The sequence below is a fragment of the Mesoplodon mirus genome (genome assembly GCF_964341445.2).
Source record: "Mesoplodon mirus genome assembly, chromosome: 19".
In the NCBI taxonomy this organism is placed as follows: domain Eukaryota; kingdom Metazoa; phylum Chordata; class Mammalia; order Artiodactyla; family Ziphiidae; genus Mesoplodon; species Mesoplodon mirus.
Genome location: NC_138995.1, coordinates 26,887,257 through 26,907,674, shown reverse-complemented (window position 1 = coordinate 26,907,674; position 20,418 = coordinate 26,887,257). Strand labels below are relative to the sequence as shown.

The window sequence follows — 20,418 nt, the reverse complement described above, 5'->3', positions numbered from 1 at the left end:
TGGTTTACATTCGAAACAGCTAAAACATCTCTTGGCTTATGGTCATCTGGACACAATTCCAGATTCCAGGGATATATACCCACTCCTACCCTTTCATCCCATTAAAGAAAAAAGATAACATGGTAAATGGCGGTTGGGTCTACAGTAACTTTATTGTAACAGAGAGACCAGGCTGCAATAAGTCTACATGATTAGAGCAAATGGTGGTTATCCTTCCAAAGGGTGAAGCCTGAGCCCAGCTGGCAGCACACAAAAGTTAAAATCAAAGACCAGAATATCCTCTTTCCCGATTCTACCCTGCATTGCCTGACTCATGATATGAAGTAACTGACTGCACAACCATACTGAACAAAGCTACGAGGTCCAACTGGGCAGAGGCAACATCCCTACAGGAGATGTCATTGAAGGGGATGCTGAAATAAAGTGCAGTTACCTACTGTCCGCTATTCTTTGCCAAGAAAAGCGAGGGTATGGAATGAGCAGTAAATAATGTTCTTCATTCTTCAAATAAGTAAATCCTATGGGATGGGACTGATGGTCAATCAAGGAGTAGAACAGGATGAAAATCTAGGCTAGTTATAGATCTTTGTGCCTAAGGAAAAGAACAGCAGTGAGTAAGGAGAAGAGGAACACTAAAATGCCTGCAAGTACTCAAAGGAGCCTTCTTTCTTTTTTTCTTAAATAAGACGGGAAATTACATCTTTTATTTTCTTTGCTGCAGCGGTAGCAGACTCGCTGTAAAACATGATTTCTGTCATACGGTTTGTTGATAAGGTTGCTCAATCATGGGAGGACAAACATGAGGCTGACTGTTAATGTTAGAACTAGGTCTTTTCACAAAGCCTCTAATAGGTGCTATTTTCACGCTGGTTTTACAGAGGAACCCACAACACCAAAAGGTGCTTCTGTTAAAGCTTCTGAAATATTGCAATGGTGTCATTGACAGGTATTTTTGGGGCTTATATCTTTCTTGTACATGTAAACTCTGTTGGAAAAACTGGAGATAAAAGGATGAGTGAGAGTTTGGTTTACAGCCACAAAGTTCCCAACACCAGCCACAGGTGCCTCCGCCCTATTTCACTGCACATTCTTTTCTGAGAAACACATTCAATCGCTGAGTTTTAAAGTACTGTGGTTGAAAAAAATGATCCGCTCACCACCATCCACTCTCCCTCTTCCTCCATGTGAATCTCACAATAGCAGAGGCTGAAGACAGGAAGGTTGTCTCTGTTCCCTCTGACCAGGGGAGTTACTTGGTGACCTGGTGAATGGCATGAGCAAGGTAGCTCACGTTGCCCGAGGTGACCCCTGCCACAGAGATACGGCCATCCTTTGTCATGTAGATGGAGAACTCCTTGGTCAGCCGCTCCACCTGCAGAGAGAAGAGTGTGTGGGCACTTCCTGGTCAGGGGGGTCTCCCCGGCCCTGGAATGGCACAATTAGCCAACAGTTAGAACAGGTAAATAAAAGAAGGTCTGTTTTCTCACTTAAACCCTATTCCCAGAATTTGGCATGCTAGCTTAGAATGGAAGAATAAAAAGCTATTTTAAAGTAGGATGTTGAATTCTGAAGTGTGACCAGGTAAAAAAAATCTTATATTCAGCCTTTGTAGAAAAATTGATCCAGAATCCAGCTATGGAACAGCTACTCTTCCTATCAATATTCAGGCTCCTGCTTGTTCTGGAATCTTTCTGAGAAACAGCAGTGTTTATAAAAATGATCAAAACAAGCTCTGTTTTTCAGAAGTTTGCAACCTCATAGAGGATACAGACAGGTAAACGACCAACAAAGAATAAAACGAAATGAAAGCTTCATATTTCTTTTACCTATGAATGAAGTTTCAAAATGACTGTTTTTAGAGTAATCCTGAATGGGTAGGTGACCTGAGGAATTTTGGTTTGCAAGGACTGATCAATTGGTCTGCTGCGGAGAAATCGGAGTCCACTCACCTGTTCAGGCTTTAGACCTGTGAAACAAAACATGCCAATCTGGTCAACGATGTGCTGCCAGTTGTGGGAGGAGCCCTCCTTCTTGAGGTTGGAGACCAGCTGAGTCCGCATGCTAATGATGCGGTCAGCCATGCCCTTTACTTCTTGTAACCTGGAAAAAACCCCCAAGATGGAGTTCAATTCTGGCCAAGCGCTGACAGATAAGCCAGTTCCCAGCATTTTTACTTCCCTTGAGTACTGCTCTAGCGTGCCTCAATTCTCCGTTTTTGACCGAGTCCTGTGTTGTCACTGGTCTCGGAAGAAAGCTATTTTACAGCATCCTGCTTTATATCAGAACACCATTTTGATCAGGCAACTAAAATAGTTGACATAATTGAGTTATTAAGAAAAATGAATGCAGAGTGCCTTTCTATTTACTAGATGGATACTGCCCAATTCATGCATTATTTAATAAAGCCAATTAGATTTTCAATTTAAAAAAAAAGAAAAATGAATGACTAAATCACTCTAAAACATAGGACTAAGGCTCTCCATCCCTTACTCAAGGGGCAAAAGCTGCAAATTAAACAGTAAAATATGACCTTATTCTTTAACATGGATGGAAGAAACATTCCTGCCTTCACAATTAAAGACAGTGTGCTGTGAACCTACCATGTGCCCAGCCATGCGCTAGGTGCTGAGGAGAAAGGGAGGACTGAGACCCAGCCCCTCCCTTTAAAAGCTTACCATTGTGGCTGGGAGCAAACCTGCAAACAACTGACTATGGAACAAGGTGGGATAAGTTAAGAATCGATAGAATTGTGCTGTGTTAAGAGAGCCCTGAGAAGAGAGGGTGAATTCTATCTGGGGGAGCACAGAAGGCAGTCCTCTGACTGTGCATGCTCGCTGGATTCAGGACACAGTCTTCCCCTTCCTCAGAATCTACCCTTTCATTCTGTTCCTATGGAACTATGGGAAATTCTTGTTGGCTCTCACTAACTAGATGACTGTAAATAATTTATCTCATTGTTCTTATGTGTTCACTTTTCAAACCATCTGTCCACCATGATGTCATGCAGAGGTAGAACAGAGGTTACATACTGCCAATGAAAGGCCAAATCAGAGTCTTCGTCATGTCTTATTTGACCCAGTTAAACATTCTTAGATTTGGTACATGCACATAAAGACGTGGATTTGTAGCCTCTCTTGAAAAACAAGAAGCTGGCAACACTGTACCAGCCTTGTGATTACCGGCTGGAGCCCCTAGCCCCACTAAGGATGGCATTTGATTTTAAATTTCTTGTAGTCCTATCCATCCAGCTTCATTCACTTTGAGGCCTGGGTCCTAAAGGCACTGAGTACATGACCATGGCTAGATCCAGGGCCACCTTAGCAACCACTGCCCCACCCCCACCCCCATGCTCCTTGTTGTCCACAGAATGAAGTTCTGACTTCTCACAATATCAAGGTGCTTCACGACCTGCTCCCACCTTCCCAGCTTTGCTGCCTTCTCCACCCTCCTTACACTCAGTGTTTCTGCTACAAAACCCACTTGGTTTGAAGCACACCCTGCACGATGCACATCACGTGCCTGTGCTGATCCTCACGCACATCTTTCCCCTTCCTTCCCTCTGCCTTCTCTCTTCAAGGCAGAGCTCAAATGCTGCTGTCTGCATCACTTCCTCCCTCATTCCCCACTAATCAATAGTTCTTCCTTTACTCAGCATTTATTCCATCTGTCTTGTAGCAATGCTATATACGTGTATCTCTCTCACTAGATTATAAACTCCCCAAGGGAAGAGATATCTTAGTCACCTAGCACAGTACCTCTGTCATCTCTGTACACTACAGACTTCAAATGAGTATTGAAATGCACACATTAAAAAAATAAACATCTTGATAACCATTAAGGACCATGGAAATATTTTTAAAAACCACTTAAAAATATTAAAAAAAGCTTAGAATAATTCTTAGTGACAAAAACAAAACCAACCCTACACACACATATATAACATATTTACACATACATATGATACATGGACATACTATTCACGTTACAACTATGAATAATAACAGGCAAAGAAAAAATATCTGGGTTATAGTGTCTTGCCCAAACTTTCTGAAATGTACTCCCACATTAATTTTATAACAGATCTAATTTAAAAAGTAGTTGATTTTTTGGTAAGCCTTGCATAGATCTGTTGTACTGAAAAGAAATACCCTGAACCAGACTCTATTTACTTCAATGTTCAGAGGGTTAATCTAAGGTAGAAAAAACAGTTGTTCCATGATGACCAGGTGAGCTGCAGAAGAAGTTTCTCACAGACTTAGCTTTTCTAACCAATTAGCTGCTTAGGGATCTATGCCCTCGGTTAATCAGCCACACAGGATAAACTCTTATGTAACAAATCACACCTTCCATGACTCCGAATTATATATAGCAGGGGTTGGCAAGCTTTCTCTAAAGGGCTAAATCGTAAACATGTTAGGTTTTGTGAGCTGCAGACTCTCTGTCACAACTATTGAACTCTGCTGTTGTGACATGAAAGCATCCACACACAATTCATCAAGAAATGGGGGCAGCCTAGATTTGACCTGCAGAACATAGTGTGCCAACCCCTAATCTAGACCAATGTTTTCTCTTACAGGGAACAACCAACTTATTTGTTCGAAAGTGCTGACAAAATGTACACTCCTCTCTCCTTCCTCCCCTTCCACATATGGAAGCTGAGTGACACTGCATGTCCCTATAAGCCAAGCATAAAGGAGCTCTGAAGGATCAGTGCTGGGAAGGGCAGACGGCTGGGGAACGGCAAAGTGCCTTTACCACTGTTTCCGCAAATCCGGGCTGGTCAGAATGGTGGAGGCAATCCGGGCACCATTGACAGGAGGGTTGGAATACATGGGACGGATCAGGATCTTCAACTGTGATTCTACCCTCTTGGCTTCATCAGCATCTTTGCAGACCACAGTGAAGGCTCCCACACGCTCACCTGAAAAGAAAAAATGGATCTTGTATTCTGGTTCTCCTATCTAAAACACTAAAGGCAGTCATGATTCCATTTGCTGTGTATTATCTGTTTCCATCAGAAGCACAGAAAAACGCTTTGTTATAAATAAGAAGTTTTCAACAACTAGCATGGTGAATCTACAACAGAAAGTTGGAGTACTAGAGAGTGGTCACAGGTCTCTCTTCATTGTATCTATCTTCCTGGCTCACAGAGCAGTCACTTTTTGTTTAGAGAAGCCGTGATAGGTTTCTTTGCTGGAGGAATTCAGGGACACTGAATAAGATACGGCTTAGAGCAGTAAAATCCACTTTACCCGTCCTTCCTCTCTGGGTAAGAGGGACATGGACAACACACGCACATGCACAACCCACCCCTTCCAAGACTCTACACCTTTGTGGCACCCTCTCCCACCACTTCTTCAGTCTCAACAGAACACATAGCACCCTAGGTCCTTTAGCTTACCGTACAAGCCCATGTTCTTGGCATAGGACTGGCAGAGACAGACATTAATGCCCTGTTCAATGAAATGGCGCACAGCCCAAGCATCCTTGTTACCATCGCCACTGGCAAACCCTTGGTAGGCCATGTCAAAGAATGCAAAAAGATTGTTTTTCTGGAAAGGAAAGAAAAGATGACCAAAGCTTTAGGCAGTTCTTCTCAAGATGCTCCAGATGGTTACCTGTGCTTATTGGGACCATGCCTGCTTCACTCAGACAAAGTCAACAGTTTTCTCCCCAGGTGGCCGTTTGGAGATGTTTAATTTTCCAAGAGTTAAGATATCAACATATATATTTTTTTATTCAATACTTTGGTGGATATGGGCCTTCAAGAAGACATTAAGAAAAGATAATCTTAATCCAACCTGGACAGAATGCTGTCTGGTCAAACAGGAAGCATGGCATGTGTGATCTTAGTTCTCTGACCAGGGATCGAACCCATGCCCCCTGCATTGGAAGCATGGATTCTTAACCAGTGGACCACCAGGGAAGTCCAAACAGGAAGCTCTTCTAAGGCCCACAGTGGTCTGGGTAGTTATTTTGGTCCAGCCAACACAGGACGAGCCTCAGCCTTTCCTGGGGGTAATGAGACTCTGGCAGGCCATCTTATTCCCAGGGCTCAGGGGACAGCCTCACTATAACCATCTCATTTTGAAAGTGCTCTCTGAATGCTGTTTCTCTGTCCCACTCTGTTCGCAGCTTAGGTTTGACAGAACATAAAGAAAGGGAAACCGAAAGGAATGAGAATGGGGACACAAGCCAACAGGAATATCTTCCTCCTTGGGAATTTTGACTAGTGCCTTCTCTCACAGAAGAATAAGAATCACTGTGAATAATTAACAGCAATGCCAAGGAGAGTGGAAAAGACAGGAGGGGATGTGAAAAAGAGGATAAAAGGATGAACAAGTAGCCACTGACCAGGGCAAGTGCAGGCACCAACAGCACATATCCTGGGGCCAGGGGATACCGACTGCAGACTAGCCAGCGAGAAGTTTTATCAGAATTCTATACAGCTTGGCTGAGGAGCAAAAATTATTTTCAAACTGCTCATGTATCATCAATTACAATTAGCATCAAGAACTGCTAATTATGCAAACAAGAGTTCTTTCCTGGCAACTCCTGGCAACTACACAATGCATGGAAATTTCATGCAGCCTTGAGGTTAATTCTCACTGTTAAGACTTCGCCAAGTGAAGCATCCAAGGCTAGTTACTAAACACAGAACAGTCACCAGTCAGTTCACCTGCCTCACCTTTACCACTGCAGCCATCTCCTTCCACTGTTCAGGACGAGGGTCCACTCCCGTGGGGTTGTGGGCACAGGCATGCAGGAGAATAACACTCTGTGCTGGTATTTTCTAAAGAGAACAACAACCAAGAGATTACTTTGCAGCTTTAAAGGAGATCATTTACCTGAAATGCCATAGGGTCACCATTATTTGATAAGTAACAAAAATAACGTGAGGTCTGGGAATTAGCTCATCCTGGTTTTTATTTTTATTTTTTTTTGGCCGCTCCGTGCGGCATGCAGGATCATAGTTCCCCGACCAGGGATTGAACCCGTGTCCCATGCAGTGGAGGCACGGAGTCTTAACCACTGGACCACCAGGGAAGTCCCTCATCCCAGTGTTTTAAATTGGATATTGAGACCTAAGTGGGAGACATCAAATCTCCACAGGGAGGTTTATTCCTTGTTCCTTCCCCCTCCTGCCCTGAAAGCCACACTTACTGAAATATCCTCAATAGCGCCTGTGAAGTCAAAGCCACACGTCTTGGGGTCGTAGTACCGATAACTATGTAGCTGCATGCCAGCGTCCCTGAAGATGGGCGTATGATTTCCCCAGGATGGTTTGGGCAGAAAGACATCTCGGCTGAACTTAAAAAATCTTTGCTAAAAGATGGAATGAAAGGGAATGGGAAAATGAAGAAAGGAGAGGCAAAAACAACAACAAAAAAGTTGATATATTTAACTGAGGAGACATTTTTCTCTACTGAAAGTCAGCTTCTCTCTACGATTGAGAGACAGTGATGACTCAGCAGCGAGACTGCCTGGCTTGGAATCAGGCTGCAACAATTACACTGGCTATGTAGCCAAGGACCTGTCTGGGCCTCATTTTCTTCCTCTGTAAAATGGCATTAACTAAATCTCCCTCAGAAAGATTAAACAAGTTAAGATATAAAAGCTCCTAGTTACAGTAGGTGCTCAATAAATTGTACTTACTATTATAATTATCTCTTCCTTATAATTTCTTCTAAGTAACTTCCAATCCCCCCTCTCCTCCCAACTCCATTTATCAGAGAACCAGAAATCTTCCAGCTTTGTGGAAAGAGGAAATCTACTTCTGGGTCAGAAGTCAAACACATATGCAATAGGGAACCCCATCATCCCCAGCTTACAGACCATCTTACTGAAGGAGTTTCCAGACTCACCAGAAAATTGGCTCCAATCCTTAAGGCCCCGGTTCCAGAAATGGTCTGCACGGTGATATACTGAAGGAGAGACACCCCCAGTCAGTGAGGTGCAGCACTCTCTCTACGGGACCACGATTTAACAAACCTGAGCTCAAGCCCACAGGGAGGCACCGTATGGTCAGTACCTTTCTTTCTTCAGAAGATGAAGACACCCTTCCAAATGAATATTTAGAAACAAGAGAACAGTACTACTGTTTCATTCCATTTTCTAAGAGAGAGCAACTCTCCTTACAGGTTCTCAAAAGAGCTGGCTCTTCAGTTTCTAACACCTGTGCTGATGTGGAAGCTAATTCCTTATGGCCTGCCCTGAAAGTTGTTAGTATCATACTGTGTTATATGAGAAACTTTCAGAACACAGCCCCCCACGAGATATGAAAAAGGAGTGATTTATACAGAGAAAAAAAGACTCTCTGAACAGTCACTACATTGAAATATTATTCTAGACTTATATGAAATTGAATGACTCTCTGAACACCAAAAAGCAAGTCATCTTAAAAAGTCAACAAGTATATTAGAATAACATTATTACGTGAGTAATATTCTATGAGTTTTCATAATCTGAAAATACTTTTTGGGTAACAGGGAGATGGCCTGAGGTAAATCTTCAAATTGGTCAACTTTAGGGGAGGAGTAAGAAACTATAGTAGGGTTTTTTGTTTGTTTGTTTGTTTTTTAGGCACCATAGAAGTACGAGGCTCTACAAAACATCAATCTACTTTCTGGACTGGGAGGCAGTGGATTAAATGGGGGGGAACCCTACTAACAAACTCTTTAGTAAACAAAGTTTGCCTGTGCAAACTTTGGCATGTTAGAAATAAAAACCTAACTGTAAATCTGATAATAAGGATCAGAAAGGCATAGCAATTTATAACAGAGAAACTGATGTGATTTTAAGATAGGCCAGTCTTACACCTAGGTTACAATTCGCTAGATGATACACAGACTAAGCAAAAATTACAGAAAAATATAGACGTTTTAATGAGAGGTTAACAGGTGGTTGATTATATGGATAGCAATCAAACCATATTTTGTCCATGACTTAGGATCGTTACTACATTACCCTGGGGTCGAGGTTGTATGCTTCTCTCCCACTTAATGAACTAATGTTCTTAGACCAGTATTGTGAATAAACTATTTATTCTGGCCTTGGGAATGGGGAGGGGAGATGTGTTAGCTTAGCTTTGCTTTGTGTGCTTTCCCCCAGACTTACCCAGAAAAATAAATATTTAAACACACAAATGTATCTATTAAAAAACATTTGTTTCAAAAGCAAGGAAACTGTAATGCACATGAGACCACATGTCAGGCTGGCTGGCTGCATCCCATCTGCATGATGTGAGTCTTCTGCCACAAGTGCTGGGCCTGTGTTTACTCTGTGGGTGCATACAAGAATCTGTTTGTAAAAAGCTTATGTTCAGTGACCTTTAGGGACCTCTTTCTTCCACAGTAAGAGGGCCCCCAGGGAGCTGGAGGGAGGAGACACCTAGGAACCACTTGTGCTTCACCTCTTGGCTGCAGTGATGCTCTCTGCCCTCTGAGAGGAGGGAGACAGCATGGAGGGAGCATGGTCTGCTCTTTCAACATCCAAGCTGGCTGTGAAGGGGTGGCAGAGGATGCCAGGCTTGTCCTGGCCCCAACAGTCACCCTGTGGCTTGTTTTCTGCCTGTTTCCTCTACCTAAGCTGGCAGCTTGGGACATGAGGGTGAGGGCTAATTATAGGCCTTAAAACTCGGCATAGTTTGGCATTCCTCAAAGCCATTCAGTGTAAAATGAACATAAGCACACACAGAGACTAACGGCAAAAACTGTCAAATCTTAAGTCAAATCACTACAACATTTTTAGGATTACTACTACATTTTTGGAATTGGTATTATATGAAATCTTTTATTGAACTAGTGGCAATTTACTACCTAAAGAAGAGATATTAGGCATTGTGCGGCGACCTCAGAACAATCATCACACACAAAGTGGTGTATCTTTTCTTATTTAAATTATTTCATATTTGTTTAAACTGTTAAATTTAAAAAGAGACCCGTATGATGCCAGAGTCTGTTCTCCTTACCCGGCCACTTTTCAACACTTCGCTGTTCTCACCCAGGGCTAGTTCTGCAGATGCCTTACAAAATTCAGCCAGTCCCCCAATGGGCAGGTATTCTTTGTCCAAATTTCTTGCAGCAATCTGGGCCTCTGCCTAGACAAGAGAAAATGCATCCATTTAGTTTCTTCTCCTTACCTGGAATTACCATGAATAATATCTAATGTTTTAGAAGTTAAATTTTGGAAGTAAAGCCTTTTAAAAAAATTTGGAGATATTGTTCAAGAAGAAGGGTAAGTAGAATATATCTTATATTACAGAACAGGAATATTAAATTTTTTATCATATTTTACTTTATTTTTAGAAGTTAGGTTTTTTAAAAAAATTTATTTATTTTATTTATTTATTTTTGGCTGCATTGGGTCTTCAGTGCTGTGCGCGGGCTTTCTCTAGTTGCAGAGAGCAGGGAGCGCAGGCTCAGTAGTTGTGGCACACGGGCTCAGTAGTTATTGCTCACAGGCTCTAGAGCACAGGCTCTAGAGCACAGGCTCAGTAGTTGTGGCGCACGGGCTTAGTCGCTCCGTGGCATGTGGGATCTTCCTGGACCAGGGCTCGAACCTGTGTCCCCTGCACTGGCAGGCAGATTCTCAACCACTGTTCCACCAGGGAAGCCCATTAAGTTAGGTTTTATGTGAATGGGTAGGTATATGCTGTCTCTTGGTTTAAAAAAAATGGCATTCTTGGGATGCACAAGACAAGGTTTAAGAGCAACACTTAAAATAGATGTAAGATGATTAAACCAAAACAAATACATAAAGAAGTATTTCAAGGTATATACCAGTCTAAGAACTTCAAAAGGTTAATAGTAATAGTCACATATCTTCATGCTTTGGAGTCAGGGGCCTGGCTGTCCCTTACTAGCTGTGTGACCCTGGGTGATTTATTAACCTCCCTGAACCTCAGTTTGCTCACCTGTTGAATGGGGGAACAGCTGTTTCTACACCTCATATGACTGAGGTGAAGAGTTAAGAGGTAATGTACGAAAGTGTGTGGTGGTGTTTCAGCTTGTATCAATACCTAACACATGCTGAATACTTTAAACTGATTTACTGAGAACAAAAGCAATCCCTGCATGACCTGAGACCCAGTAGCCAGCAGTTTTTGTGAGTCTTCTCATCACAACCGCTCCTTGAGTCCTTTTTTCTACTCAGAGAGTAGGACAGCTAATCCACACTCCCATACACTCAGAAATTTCTTCTTTCAGTGGTTCATTCAGCCCATGCTCTGTTACTGCAGTGGCTCATGAGGGCCTAAGCCAGCCTACTGCAGCTCAGATGATCACAGGGTTCTTTATTCCCACCCCAAAGTATGCTTCCGTAACTTCCGCTCAGATGCCTAGTTCTGCTGTATGTAGGAACAACACGTCACTACCCCATGTTTGGAAGCGACAAAGCAGCACGTATTTCATCAGAGGAGGTGCAGATGGAAAGGAAACACATACTTTCTTTTAAAAAATTGCTCTGGGGGCCTCCCTGGTGGCGCAGTGGTTGAGAGTCCGCCTGCCGATGCAGGGGATGCGGGTTCGTGCCCCGGTCTGGGAGGATCCCATATGCCGCGGAGCGGCTGGGCCCGTGAGCCATGGCCGCTGGGCCTGCGCGTCCGGAGCCTGTGCTCCGCAACGGGAGAGGCCACAACAGTGAGAGGCCCGCATACCGCAAAAAGAAAAAAAAAAAAAAAATTGCTCTGGGACTTCCCTGGTGGCGCAGTGGTTAAGAATCCGCCTGCCAGTGCAGGGGACACAGATTCGAGCCCTGGTCCAGGAAGATCCCACATGCTGCGGGATATGCAACTAAGCCCGTGCACCACAACTAATGAGCCTGTGCTCTAGAGCCCGCGAGCCACAGCTGCTGAGCCCATGTACCCTAGAGCCCGAGCTCCGCAACAAGAGAAGCCACTGCAATAAGAAGCTCATGCACCGCAACAAAGAGTAGCCCCTGCTCGCTGCAACTAGAGAAAAGTCCATGCGCAAAGAAATGAAGACCCAACGCAGCCAAAACAAAACAAAAAACTGTTCCAAGGAAATTAGTTACATTATTTAGAGTTGTGATAACCAATAGAAAGACTACTAATAAAAATACGACAGGGGCTTCCCTGGTGGTGCAGTGGTTGAGAGTCCGCCTGCTGATGCAGGGGACACGGGTTCATGCCCCAGTTCGGGTGGATCCCACATGCCGCGGAGCGGCTGGGCCCGTGAGCCATGGCCGCTGAGCCTGTGCATCCAGAGCCTGTGCTCCGCAACGGGAGAAGCTGCAACAGTGAGAAGCCCGCATACCACACACACACAAAAAAAAAAAACCCCGACAAAATAAAGAAAATTATTCTATAGTTCAATAGGAAGAAAGGACAGAACACGCCTGGGTAGGAGGGTTTTATTAAGGCAATCAAAATGAGAGAAATGGAAAATAACAATGGTAACCCTCATCCACAAAGGGCTATTCCTATCACCAAGAGACAATGTTTAAATACTTGGTCCTTTTTTAAAATTTTTATTTATTTATTTTATTTTATTTTTTTGCGGTACGCGGGCCTCTCACTGTTGTGGCCTCTCCCGTTGCGGAGCACAGGCTCCGGACGCGCAGGCTCAGTGGCCATGGCTCACGGGCCCAGCCGCTCTGCAGCATGTGGGATCCTCCCGAACCGGGGCACAAACCTGTGTCCCCTGCATCGGCAGGCGGACTCCCAACCACTGCGCCACAGGGAAGCCCAATGCTTGGTCCTTTTGTGCATCCTCAGGATTAAACATGACACTCTGCCTGTTTTACAGATAATCACTGAAGTTCAATCTTGGAAAAGACCATATAGTTCCAACCTCTCACTTTTATAGCCAAGGAGACTACAGCCCAAACAACCTATGTGATTCAAGCAGTATCAGAACTAGAACCCAGGTCTCCTGACTCCCAGTCCAGGAGTCTTTCTGTCTCTCTGCAGGAGGGCCCTTCAGTTATTCATCCACATCAAACAGATGTCTGGCAAGCTTACCTTCCGGACACTGGGGAGCACGTAAGGCTTTCCAGTATCATCCCGGTAGGCACCAACTCCCAGATTCATCTTTTTGCTGTTGGTGTCTCTCTTATAGGCTTCTGTGACTCCCAGGATGGGATCTGGGGGCCCCATCTCCACATGAGCCCACCAGGAGCTGAAATGGGAAATATAAGACATCAGCCACAGTAACTAGATTTCCATGGCCAAAGACGTCTTGGATCTGCCAAAAATCCATTTCAACAAATGTTTGCATGTCTACCATGCACATGATATAGCAATAGACACCAATAATCCAACAATGCATAAGACTTCAAAGCACCTTGCAGAAGAGTGGAGGCCAATAATATTAATGCAAATGCTGTGAGAAGCAAAAGGCGGGGGCACCTGAATCATCCTGGGGAGGACAGGGTGCATGTGTACACTTTCAAAGCAGTCCAAACCTGACCTGGATTCCCAGGCAAAGGATATTTCAAGTAATTTGGCAGCGAGAAGCTGTGAGTGGTAAAAGATGAGACTAGAGAAGTAAGCAAGGACCAATGTAAGGGTGTTCTGTGACACCCAACCAAAGGGATTGCGTTTTATCCTGTTCCCAAACTTGTTAAGGGCATCATTTGGAAAGCTTATTAAAATACAAGTTCCTGGGATCTACTTTGGATGTAGTGAAAATATACAGAATCATTTAAGGTTTTTTTTGGAGGGGGGATGGTGATCAGGTAAGAACAGTGACATGAGGAGACTTGCATTTTTAGAGCTCATCTGGTCACAAGGTGGGGTACTGAATGCAGGAGGGACGGGAAACGCAGAAGGATCACTGAAAAATCTGGTTCAGCACCCAGCGAGAGAGAGAAAGATGAAGGCCTGAAGCAGGATGGGGGCAGTTGAGGTGGAGAGGATGACAGAGAATTGCCAGGTATTTAGAACTGGTTGTAACATCTTACTGATTTCCTCATTACTTACTGAGTTAAAATGCTTAACAATATTCATTATTTTATATTTGTATGAGTCATGATTTTACATTAAAAAATATCCTTTAAACGAAATCTTGCCATTTGCAGCAATACAGATAGACTTGGAGGGCATTATGCTAAGTGAAATTAAGTCAGAGAGAGAAAGACAAATATTATATGATATTACTTATATGTGGAATCTAAAAAATACAACAAGCTAATGAATAAAGAAGCAGACCCACAGATACGGGGAACAAACCAGTGGTTACCAGTGGGGATGGGGGAGGGGTGATATAGGGGTGGGGAGTGGCAGGTACAAACTATTGGGTGTGAGATAGGCTCAAGCATGTATTGCACAACACGGGGAATACAGCCAATATTTTGTAATAACTGTAAATAGAAAGTAACCTTTAAAAAATGTATAAAAAATAGGGACTTCCCCGGAGGTCCAGTGGCTACGACTCCACACCCGCAACGCAGGGGGCCTGGGTTTGATCCCTGGTCAGGGAACTAGATCCCACATGCTGCAACTAAGAGTTCACATGCCACAACTAAAGATCCCGCGTGCAGCAATGAGCGCGCAGCAACAAAGATCCCGCGTGCCGCAACGAAGACCTGGCACAGACACATTAAAAAAATAAATAAATACTTTAAAAATGTACAAAAAATGAGAATTAAAAAATAACTTTAAGCTCTCCTGACAAGTTGAAAATTGTCTCAGTCTCAGTAGCTGTAATTGGTATGTACAGCTAATTCTCTCTTAACAAAGGGTGGATTATTCCATTTTCAGATGTCCCAGGCTTTTACTTCTTTTAATAGCTTGCCCTGTGCAATGTCAGTAGGGCAAACTGCATGGATTCAAATGCTCAGCCACCTACCAGCTGTGTGAGCACAGGCGAATCAATTAACTTCTCTAAGTCTCAATTTTTCTTACCTGTAAAATGGGGGCACAACAGTACCTATCTCGCAGGGTTGTTACAAGGATGAAAGGAGCTATTAAATATAAAACACTCAAAAACAGAGCCTGATACACAGTGCTTGATGTTAGCTGGTATCACTGTTACTAAATTATTACTACTACACTTTTATTTATAACCACCTTGCCCCTAGTATGGAGACTGGTGAGGCATGTATGTAAAAAATTCAAGGAGCATAAGTTATAACTTTATGACCAAATGCAGGTCTCTCCTGCTTTTCAATTGAAAAGCTATTTAGTTTTCTCTGGAGTCTCGGAGATGTTATCATTCTTCCTCCTCACTAGCACTACTGCCAAGACTCAAAATCCTTCTCATTCTTCTTTCAGTGTTCTAGGCTGCTTGGTTGTCCCAGTATCTAAGCAATAGTAAGAAACAGATACTACCTCGAAGCAACTTCTGAACTGGGCCTGACGAAAGCTTTCGTTATGTCCTACCCATGATTCAGACCCTGAAAACATGTAGCCACCTGCCCACCTATATCACTGTCACTAACTGATGAGTGCAAGGAACACCTTGAATGCCCAATGACATACAGAGAACTTTTAATAAACAATTTTCAATTTTAAAAAGATGGTTCTGTTTCCAGGGCCTTCCATCAACAATGACAGAGCCGCTGCTCCTAAACCACAAGGAGAAGGCACCATTCTTATTAAAGGGTGTGAAAAGCACTTATTTGTCAAGTTCTTTAAAAAGTTTATCTAGTAGAGAAATTCTCTCAGAAATCATAGCCTTAAGTCTTCTGGCAGAGAACTGATTGAGAGTGGTATCTTTTAAGAAGGATTCTAAAAAAATTTCAAAACATTAAATCTGAAACAATCTAAATAAAGGAGCAGGAATACTTAATTTGATTAGTCAGTCCTATATCAATACTGATGTTTCAGTCCTCTATGCCCTTTATTATTCCATTCCTTCTAAGGCTAAAGATCACGCCCACATTGTAAGAACTCTAATGATTTCAAGGGATAGTACTAGAGGAAACCAAGAGTGTTCCAGGGACAAAATTGATACTGATAACTTGTGGCCTACAAAGCATTCCTATCTATGTACTTTGGACAAAAGCGCAAAGCTTCAGCCATTGAGCAATATTGACCAGCCAACCAAAAGATGTTAGGTACAAAGTATTCAGATAAGCATTTCCAGCTCAAATACCTTGCAATTTTTCTGGGAGTCTACCTAGTACTTTATAGTTTTTAGAATGTTTTCCCTCACATTCTTATTTTAAAATAAGAAGAGAGGGCTTCCCTGGTGGCACAGTGGTTGAGAGTCCGCCTGCCGATGCAGGGGACGCGGGTTCGTGCCCTGGTCCGGGAGGATCCCACGTGCCGCGGAGCGGCTGGGCCCGTGAGCCATGGCCGCTGAGCCTGCACGTCCGGAGCCTGTGCTCCGCAACGGGAGAGGCCACAACAGTGAGAGGCCCACATACCGCAAAAAAAAAAAAAAAAAAAAAAAAAAAGAAGAGAAGTTAATTAACTTGCTCACGATCATAGAGCTAAAAAACGGCAAAGACAATACTACAATTACGATCTACTTACTGGTTATTGTACCACTACTGCACACTGCCTTTCTAAAGGGTCTCATGATACTCCTTCAGTTATTTAACTACAAATTAAATAATCAGAGTTAAATAATTAAGAATAGGTATTTATAATAAAAATACATTAGCATATTTTCCTTTCTTCACTGCCCTGTGACTATGTCTGAGTTCACGTTACTATGCTTTTACAGCACAGGTCAGGAAGAAAAGGTTAAAGGTTAGTTCCTTCTGTATAAAAAATGCAGCTATAGGAACACTTGAACTTAGAGAGTTCCATTTAAATGACCCAAGTATGAAAATTAAGTATGTCATAGGATAAATCCTCAGTCCTTCAGAATACCAACTGCCAAGATTTCATTGTATTAGAATGAGCTGTTTTTAAAAAAAATAAAAACAAAAAAACCCTGCAATTAGTTGTTTAAATGTTTTCCAATTTTACCATTTGGCTTTAGGTAAAGATCACATCCACCGTGGCAGGAGTGGGGATTCTTAACTTCCTTGTTGTCTGAACAGTTAACAGTCATAGTTAGATATGGCATCTGGTTCTACCACCGAATCATGCATCATTGTTAAACCTGAACAGCACCTCCTCACCTGCAGGGGCTCAACTATTTTAAGACTTTTTTGGTACACATTTTGAACCAGTCTGGTTTCCCTATGTTTAGACTTTGAACTAAGGTACAATGCTACAATGTCATATTTGTTTCCATTGCATATATTTAAAAAGCAAGGTTTAAAATTAAAATATTCAATTTGAAAAACATGCCAGCCAATGTTCTAAGTCCTGAAATAGTATAACAGTGAACAAAGTAGATACAGTCTCTGCTCTCATGGAATTCACATTCTAATGTGGAAAAGACACAAAAGAAAAACAAGTTAGGATGTCACAGTGAAAGAGAGACTAAAAGGTAACACCCATAGGGATTTCACCAAGCACTTTGTAAGCAGAGCTGTAGGCCACTCAACCAAATCCATAAAACAAGAGATTATTTTAAGATTACTACAATGGTGAAACAGACTTTCACTTGCCCATAATTTTAGGCACTATTTTCTGTTCTCCAAATCTGCTGCATAAATGATAACCCCTCCCTAATTCTGGTCCAGGTAGGCTGCCTTAAAGAGCACACCTTGGGGCTTCCCTGGTGGCGCAGTGGTTGAGAGTTCGCCTGCCGATGCAGGGGACACGGGATGCAGGGGACACGGGTTAGTGCCCTGGTCCGGGAGGATCCCACATGCCGCGGAGCGGCTGGGCCCGTGAGACATGGCCGCTGAGCCTGCGCGTCCGGAGCCTGTGCCCCGCAACGGGAGAGGCCACAGCAGTGAGAGGCCCGTGTACCGCAAAAAAAAAAAAAAAAAAAAAAAAAATCACATCTTGACAGTGGGCCAAGAAGGAACCAAATTAGGTAAAGAAGAAAGTGTGAAAGCCTGGACAAAACTGTACCGCCAAGAGTGTGGGGCTTTGGTTAGGACAAACTGTTCTGCCGGCTTAAAGACACCGTGCATACATTCAAACGAAAGGCCAAGGCAGGTATGAGACAAGGCTTTGCTCTTAGGAGTTAAGGTCTGATTGGGGTGGTTTGGAGATTCGGTTCCTGATTAGGCAGTCATTAAGGGCACTCTCCCAAATCGGCTTCTTGTGTGAATTAAATAGCCTGGCTTCGTTCTCTCCACTAGGAAGGGATTACTAACCCGTTTAATGCTCTGTAACCTTTTCTCTGCAACACATCACACAGTTTGAAATTACATATTTGGAATTTTTTGAGTGACACCGGTCCCTCCCTCAGGCTTGTTCACCGCTGCAACTAGCACGAGCATCTGGTCCAGTGCCTGGCTGCGATCAGGAAATACTCACTAAACGAAAAGCAGAGCAAGAGGGAGGGGAAGGCAACTTCCCTACAGCCAGACCTCCTAAGGGATAAAACGGGGGAAAAAAAGTCACTACACCCCGACTCTTACATCCAAGGGCCAAAGGGCCAGGGGGAGGGGATCACCGGTGACTCAGGAGGCGACACAGGCGGGAGAATGCCGCGCGCCAAGGTCACAGGATGCAGGGAGGAACGCCGAGCCCGAAAGCCAGGGCCCTGAGAACCTTCCTCCCTTGAGCTTTCTTCCCCTGGCACACAAACGGCAGCCAGCCGCCGCCCCTCCAGCCCTGCCATGGCCCAGGGAGACCCCAACAGGTGAGCCCCGCCACCCCCCAGAGCAGCGGGTCAAGGGCTCACGCCCCACATCCCCCAGCCCCGCCCGGCGCCGCAGCCAACCGGCGCGAGGCATTCCCGGCCCCGCAGCCAATCCACGCGAGGCCGGCTCGGCGCCACAGCCCGGCGCCCCCACCCGCACTGCGCCGAATCTGCGTGTCGTGACCTCTCCACCTTTAATGGGAGTCCGGGTGCCGTAGAGGGCCACACTTCCTAACCCAGGGGAACGCGTTGGCAGGCTCTCCGACAGTCCTAGGGGCATGGGAGGGTTGGGAGGTAGGACCCGAAGGGTCATTGTGAGGCGCGGACGCTCAATCCTCAGCCCCCTGTGAGGCCGAGGGGGTAGCAGAGAAAGTTGGTGTGTGAGGGTGCACGCGTGTGCTTTGAAGGAGGGTTAGGTGTTCTGAGGCGCCGGCAGCTCGCAGGCCCGTCGCCCTGGCTCCTTTTTCCCCCGCTTACCTGGCTCTGGCAGAAGCCGCGGCAGCGAGGCCTGGGTGGAAGGCGGCGGCGACTCCGGACAGGACGCGGCCGGAGTGCAGCAGGGCCATGGTGGGCGGCGAGAGGGCAGTGGGTAGCTGGAGGACGGAGCCGAGATGCCAGCGGGCACGGACACGGAGGCACGGGGTCCTGCTGAAGGTAAGGACAGCGACTTCCCCGGGCGAGGCTAGAGCGGCCTCCCGCCAGGCCCCGAGCCGCGTCACAGCGCACCCTGGCGGCCGGAGCGGAGAGGCTTGGCTTCCGTGAGGCCTTGGGTACCGCCGCAGGGGTGTCTGCACCGCCGGGACCAAGTGGTCCCGGAAAACAGTGACAACACAGTTTATTGCCGTTCACAGCGCTCGACACGCTTCCTTCATTTAATGACGACGGACCTGACCGAAGAGGTAGCTGTTACTACTGACATGAATGAGCTCAGTTTATAGGTATCAACATGTATAGACCTCAAAAACGTAAAAAAGCAAGTCGCAGAACTATAGGTATAATATGGCGCCGTTTAGATAAAATTTTAAAATACACAAAATCATACGATACATTCATTCATAAATGTATGTGAAAATTTGAAAGAATACACCAAGGAGACAGTTCAGTTCAGGGTCAGGAGGGCACAAGAGGATATTTGCCCTTATGGAGGGAATAAGACAACTTCGTCATATTTGCTTCATAAAAAATTACAGATAATATTAACGATTATCACCATTCTGGGTGTGGGTCTCTGTAACATATACATTTAACTTTCTCATTAGAAAGCTAATTTTGAGTCGCTGGTATGACAGGTGGATTGGAAAGGACACTCCTAAGAGGTAGGGAGACAAGGTCAAAAGAAGGCTGACACAATAATCCAGGCAAGAAATTCTTGGTTGTCTGAATTCAGGTAGAAGTAGCAATGATGGAGAAAAGGTTACAGATCTGGGACATATCATGGAGTAAGAATCAAAAGTGTTTGGTGATTAAATGCAGGGAGAAGTAGAAAAGGAGTCTGAAATAATTCCCAGTGTATCAGTTAAAATTGGGGTTGTCTGCAGATAACAGAGACCCAAAATAATCAGCTTAATCAAGATAAAATGTATTTCTCTAACATAAAAATATGGAGATGGGCGGTCAAGGGCTGGCGTGGCATTTCTGCCCCACAAAGTCCTCAGGGACCCAGCTTGTGCCTCCGTCCCCACTAAGGTGTGCCCCTCACCCAGTGGTCCAAGATGGTAGCTGCAACTTGAGCCATCATGTCTGCGTTCCAGGCAGGAGTCTAAAGGAAGGGGCAAAAAAATCAAGTGCAAAGGGT

The 20,418-nt window shown here is 44.4% G+C and overlaps 1 protein-coding gene and 1 long non-coding RNA gene across 2 annotated transcripts in view; one reads left to right on the top strand and one right to left on the bottom strand.

Moving 5' to 3' along the window:
• Nucleotides 1-127: 127 nt before the first annotated feature.
• GOT2 (glutamic-oxaloacetic transaminase 2) lies at nucleotides 128-19,314 on the bottom strand. The gene is made up of 10 exons (XM_082607414.1): nucleotides 19,101-19,314; nucleotides 12,983-13,139; nucleotides 9,971-10,099; nucleotides 7,866-7,925; nucleotides 7,165-7,326; nucleotides 6,689-6,793; nucleotides 5,402-5,552; nucleotides 4,756-4,921; nucleotides 1,950-2,100; nucleotides 128-1,372 (listed from the first exon to the last, which is right to left on the bottom strand). Exons 1-10 carry the CDS (start codon nucleotides 19,187-19,189, stop codon nucleotides 1,250-1,252), a joined length of 1,293 nt encoding a protein of 430 aa, XP_082463540.1. The 5' UTR covers nucleotides 19,190-19,314; the 3' UTR covers nucleotides 128-1,249.
• Nucleotides 18,115-20,418, top strand: part of LOC309795238 — a 28,971-nt gene continuing 26,667 nt past the window's right edge. Inside the window, exon 1 of the long non-coding RNA XR_014292233.1 lies at nucleotides 18,115-18,623. This is a non-coding gene — a long non-coding RNA (uncharacterized lncRNA). The remainder of the gene's footprint in view (nucleotides 18,624-20,418) is intronic.

Coding starts and splice junctions, on each gene's coding strand:
- GOT2 (XM_082607414.1), bottom strand. CDS start 19,189: ATGGCCCTGCTGCACTCCGGCCGCGTCCTGTCCGGAGTCGCCGCCGCC. Junction 7,327..7,865: donor GGATTGGAGCCAATTTTCTG/GTGAGTCTGGAA, acceptor TCCATCTTTTAG/CAAAGATTTTTTAAGTTCAG. Junction 6,794..7,164: donor GCGCTATTGAGGATATTTCA/GTAAGTGTGGCT, acceptor TGTTCTCTTTAG/AAAATACCAGCACAGAGTGT.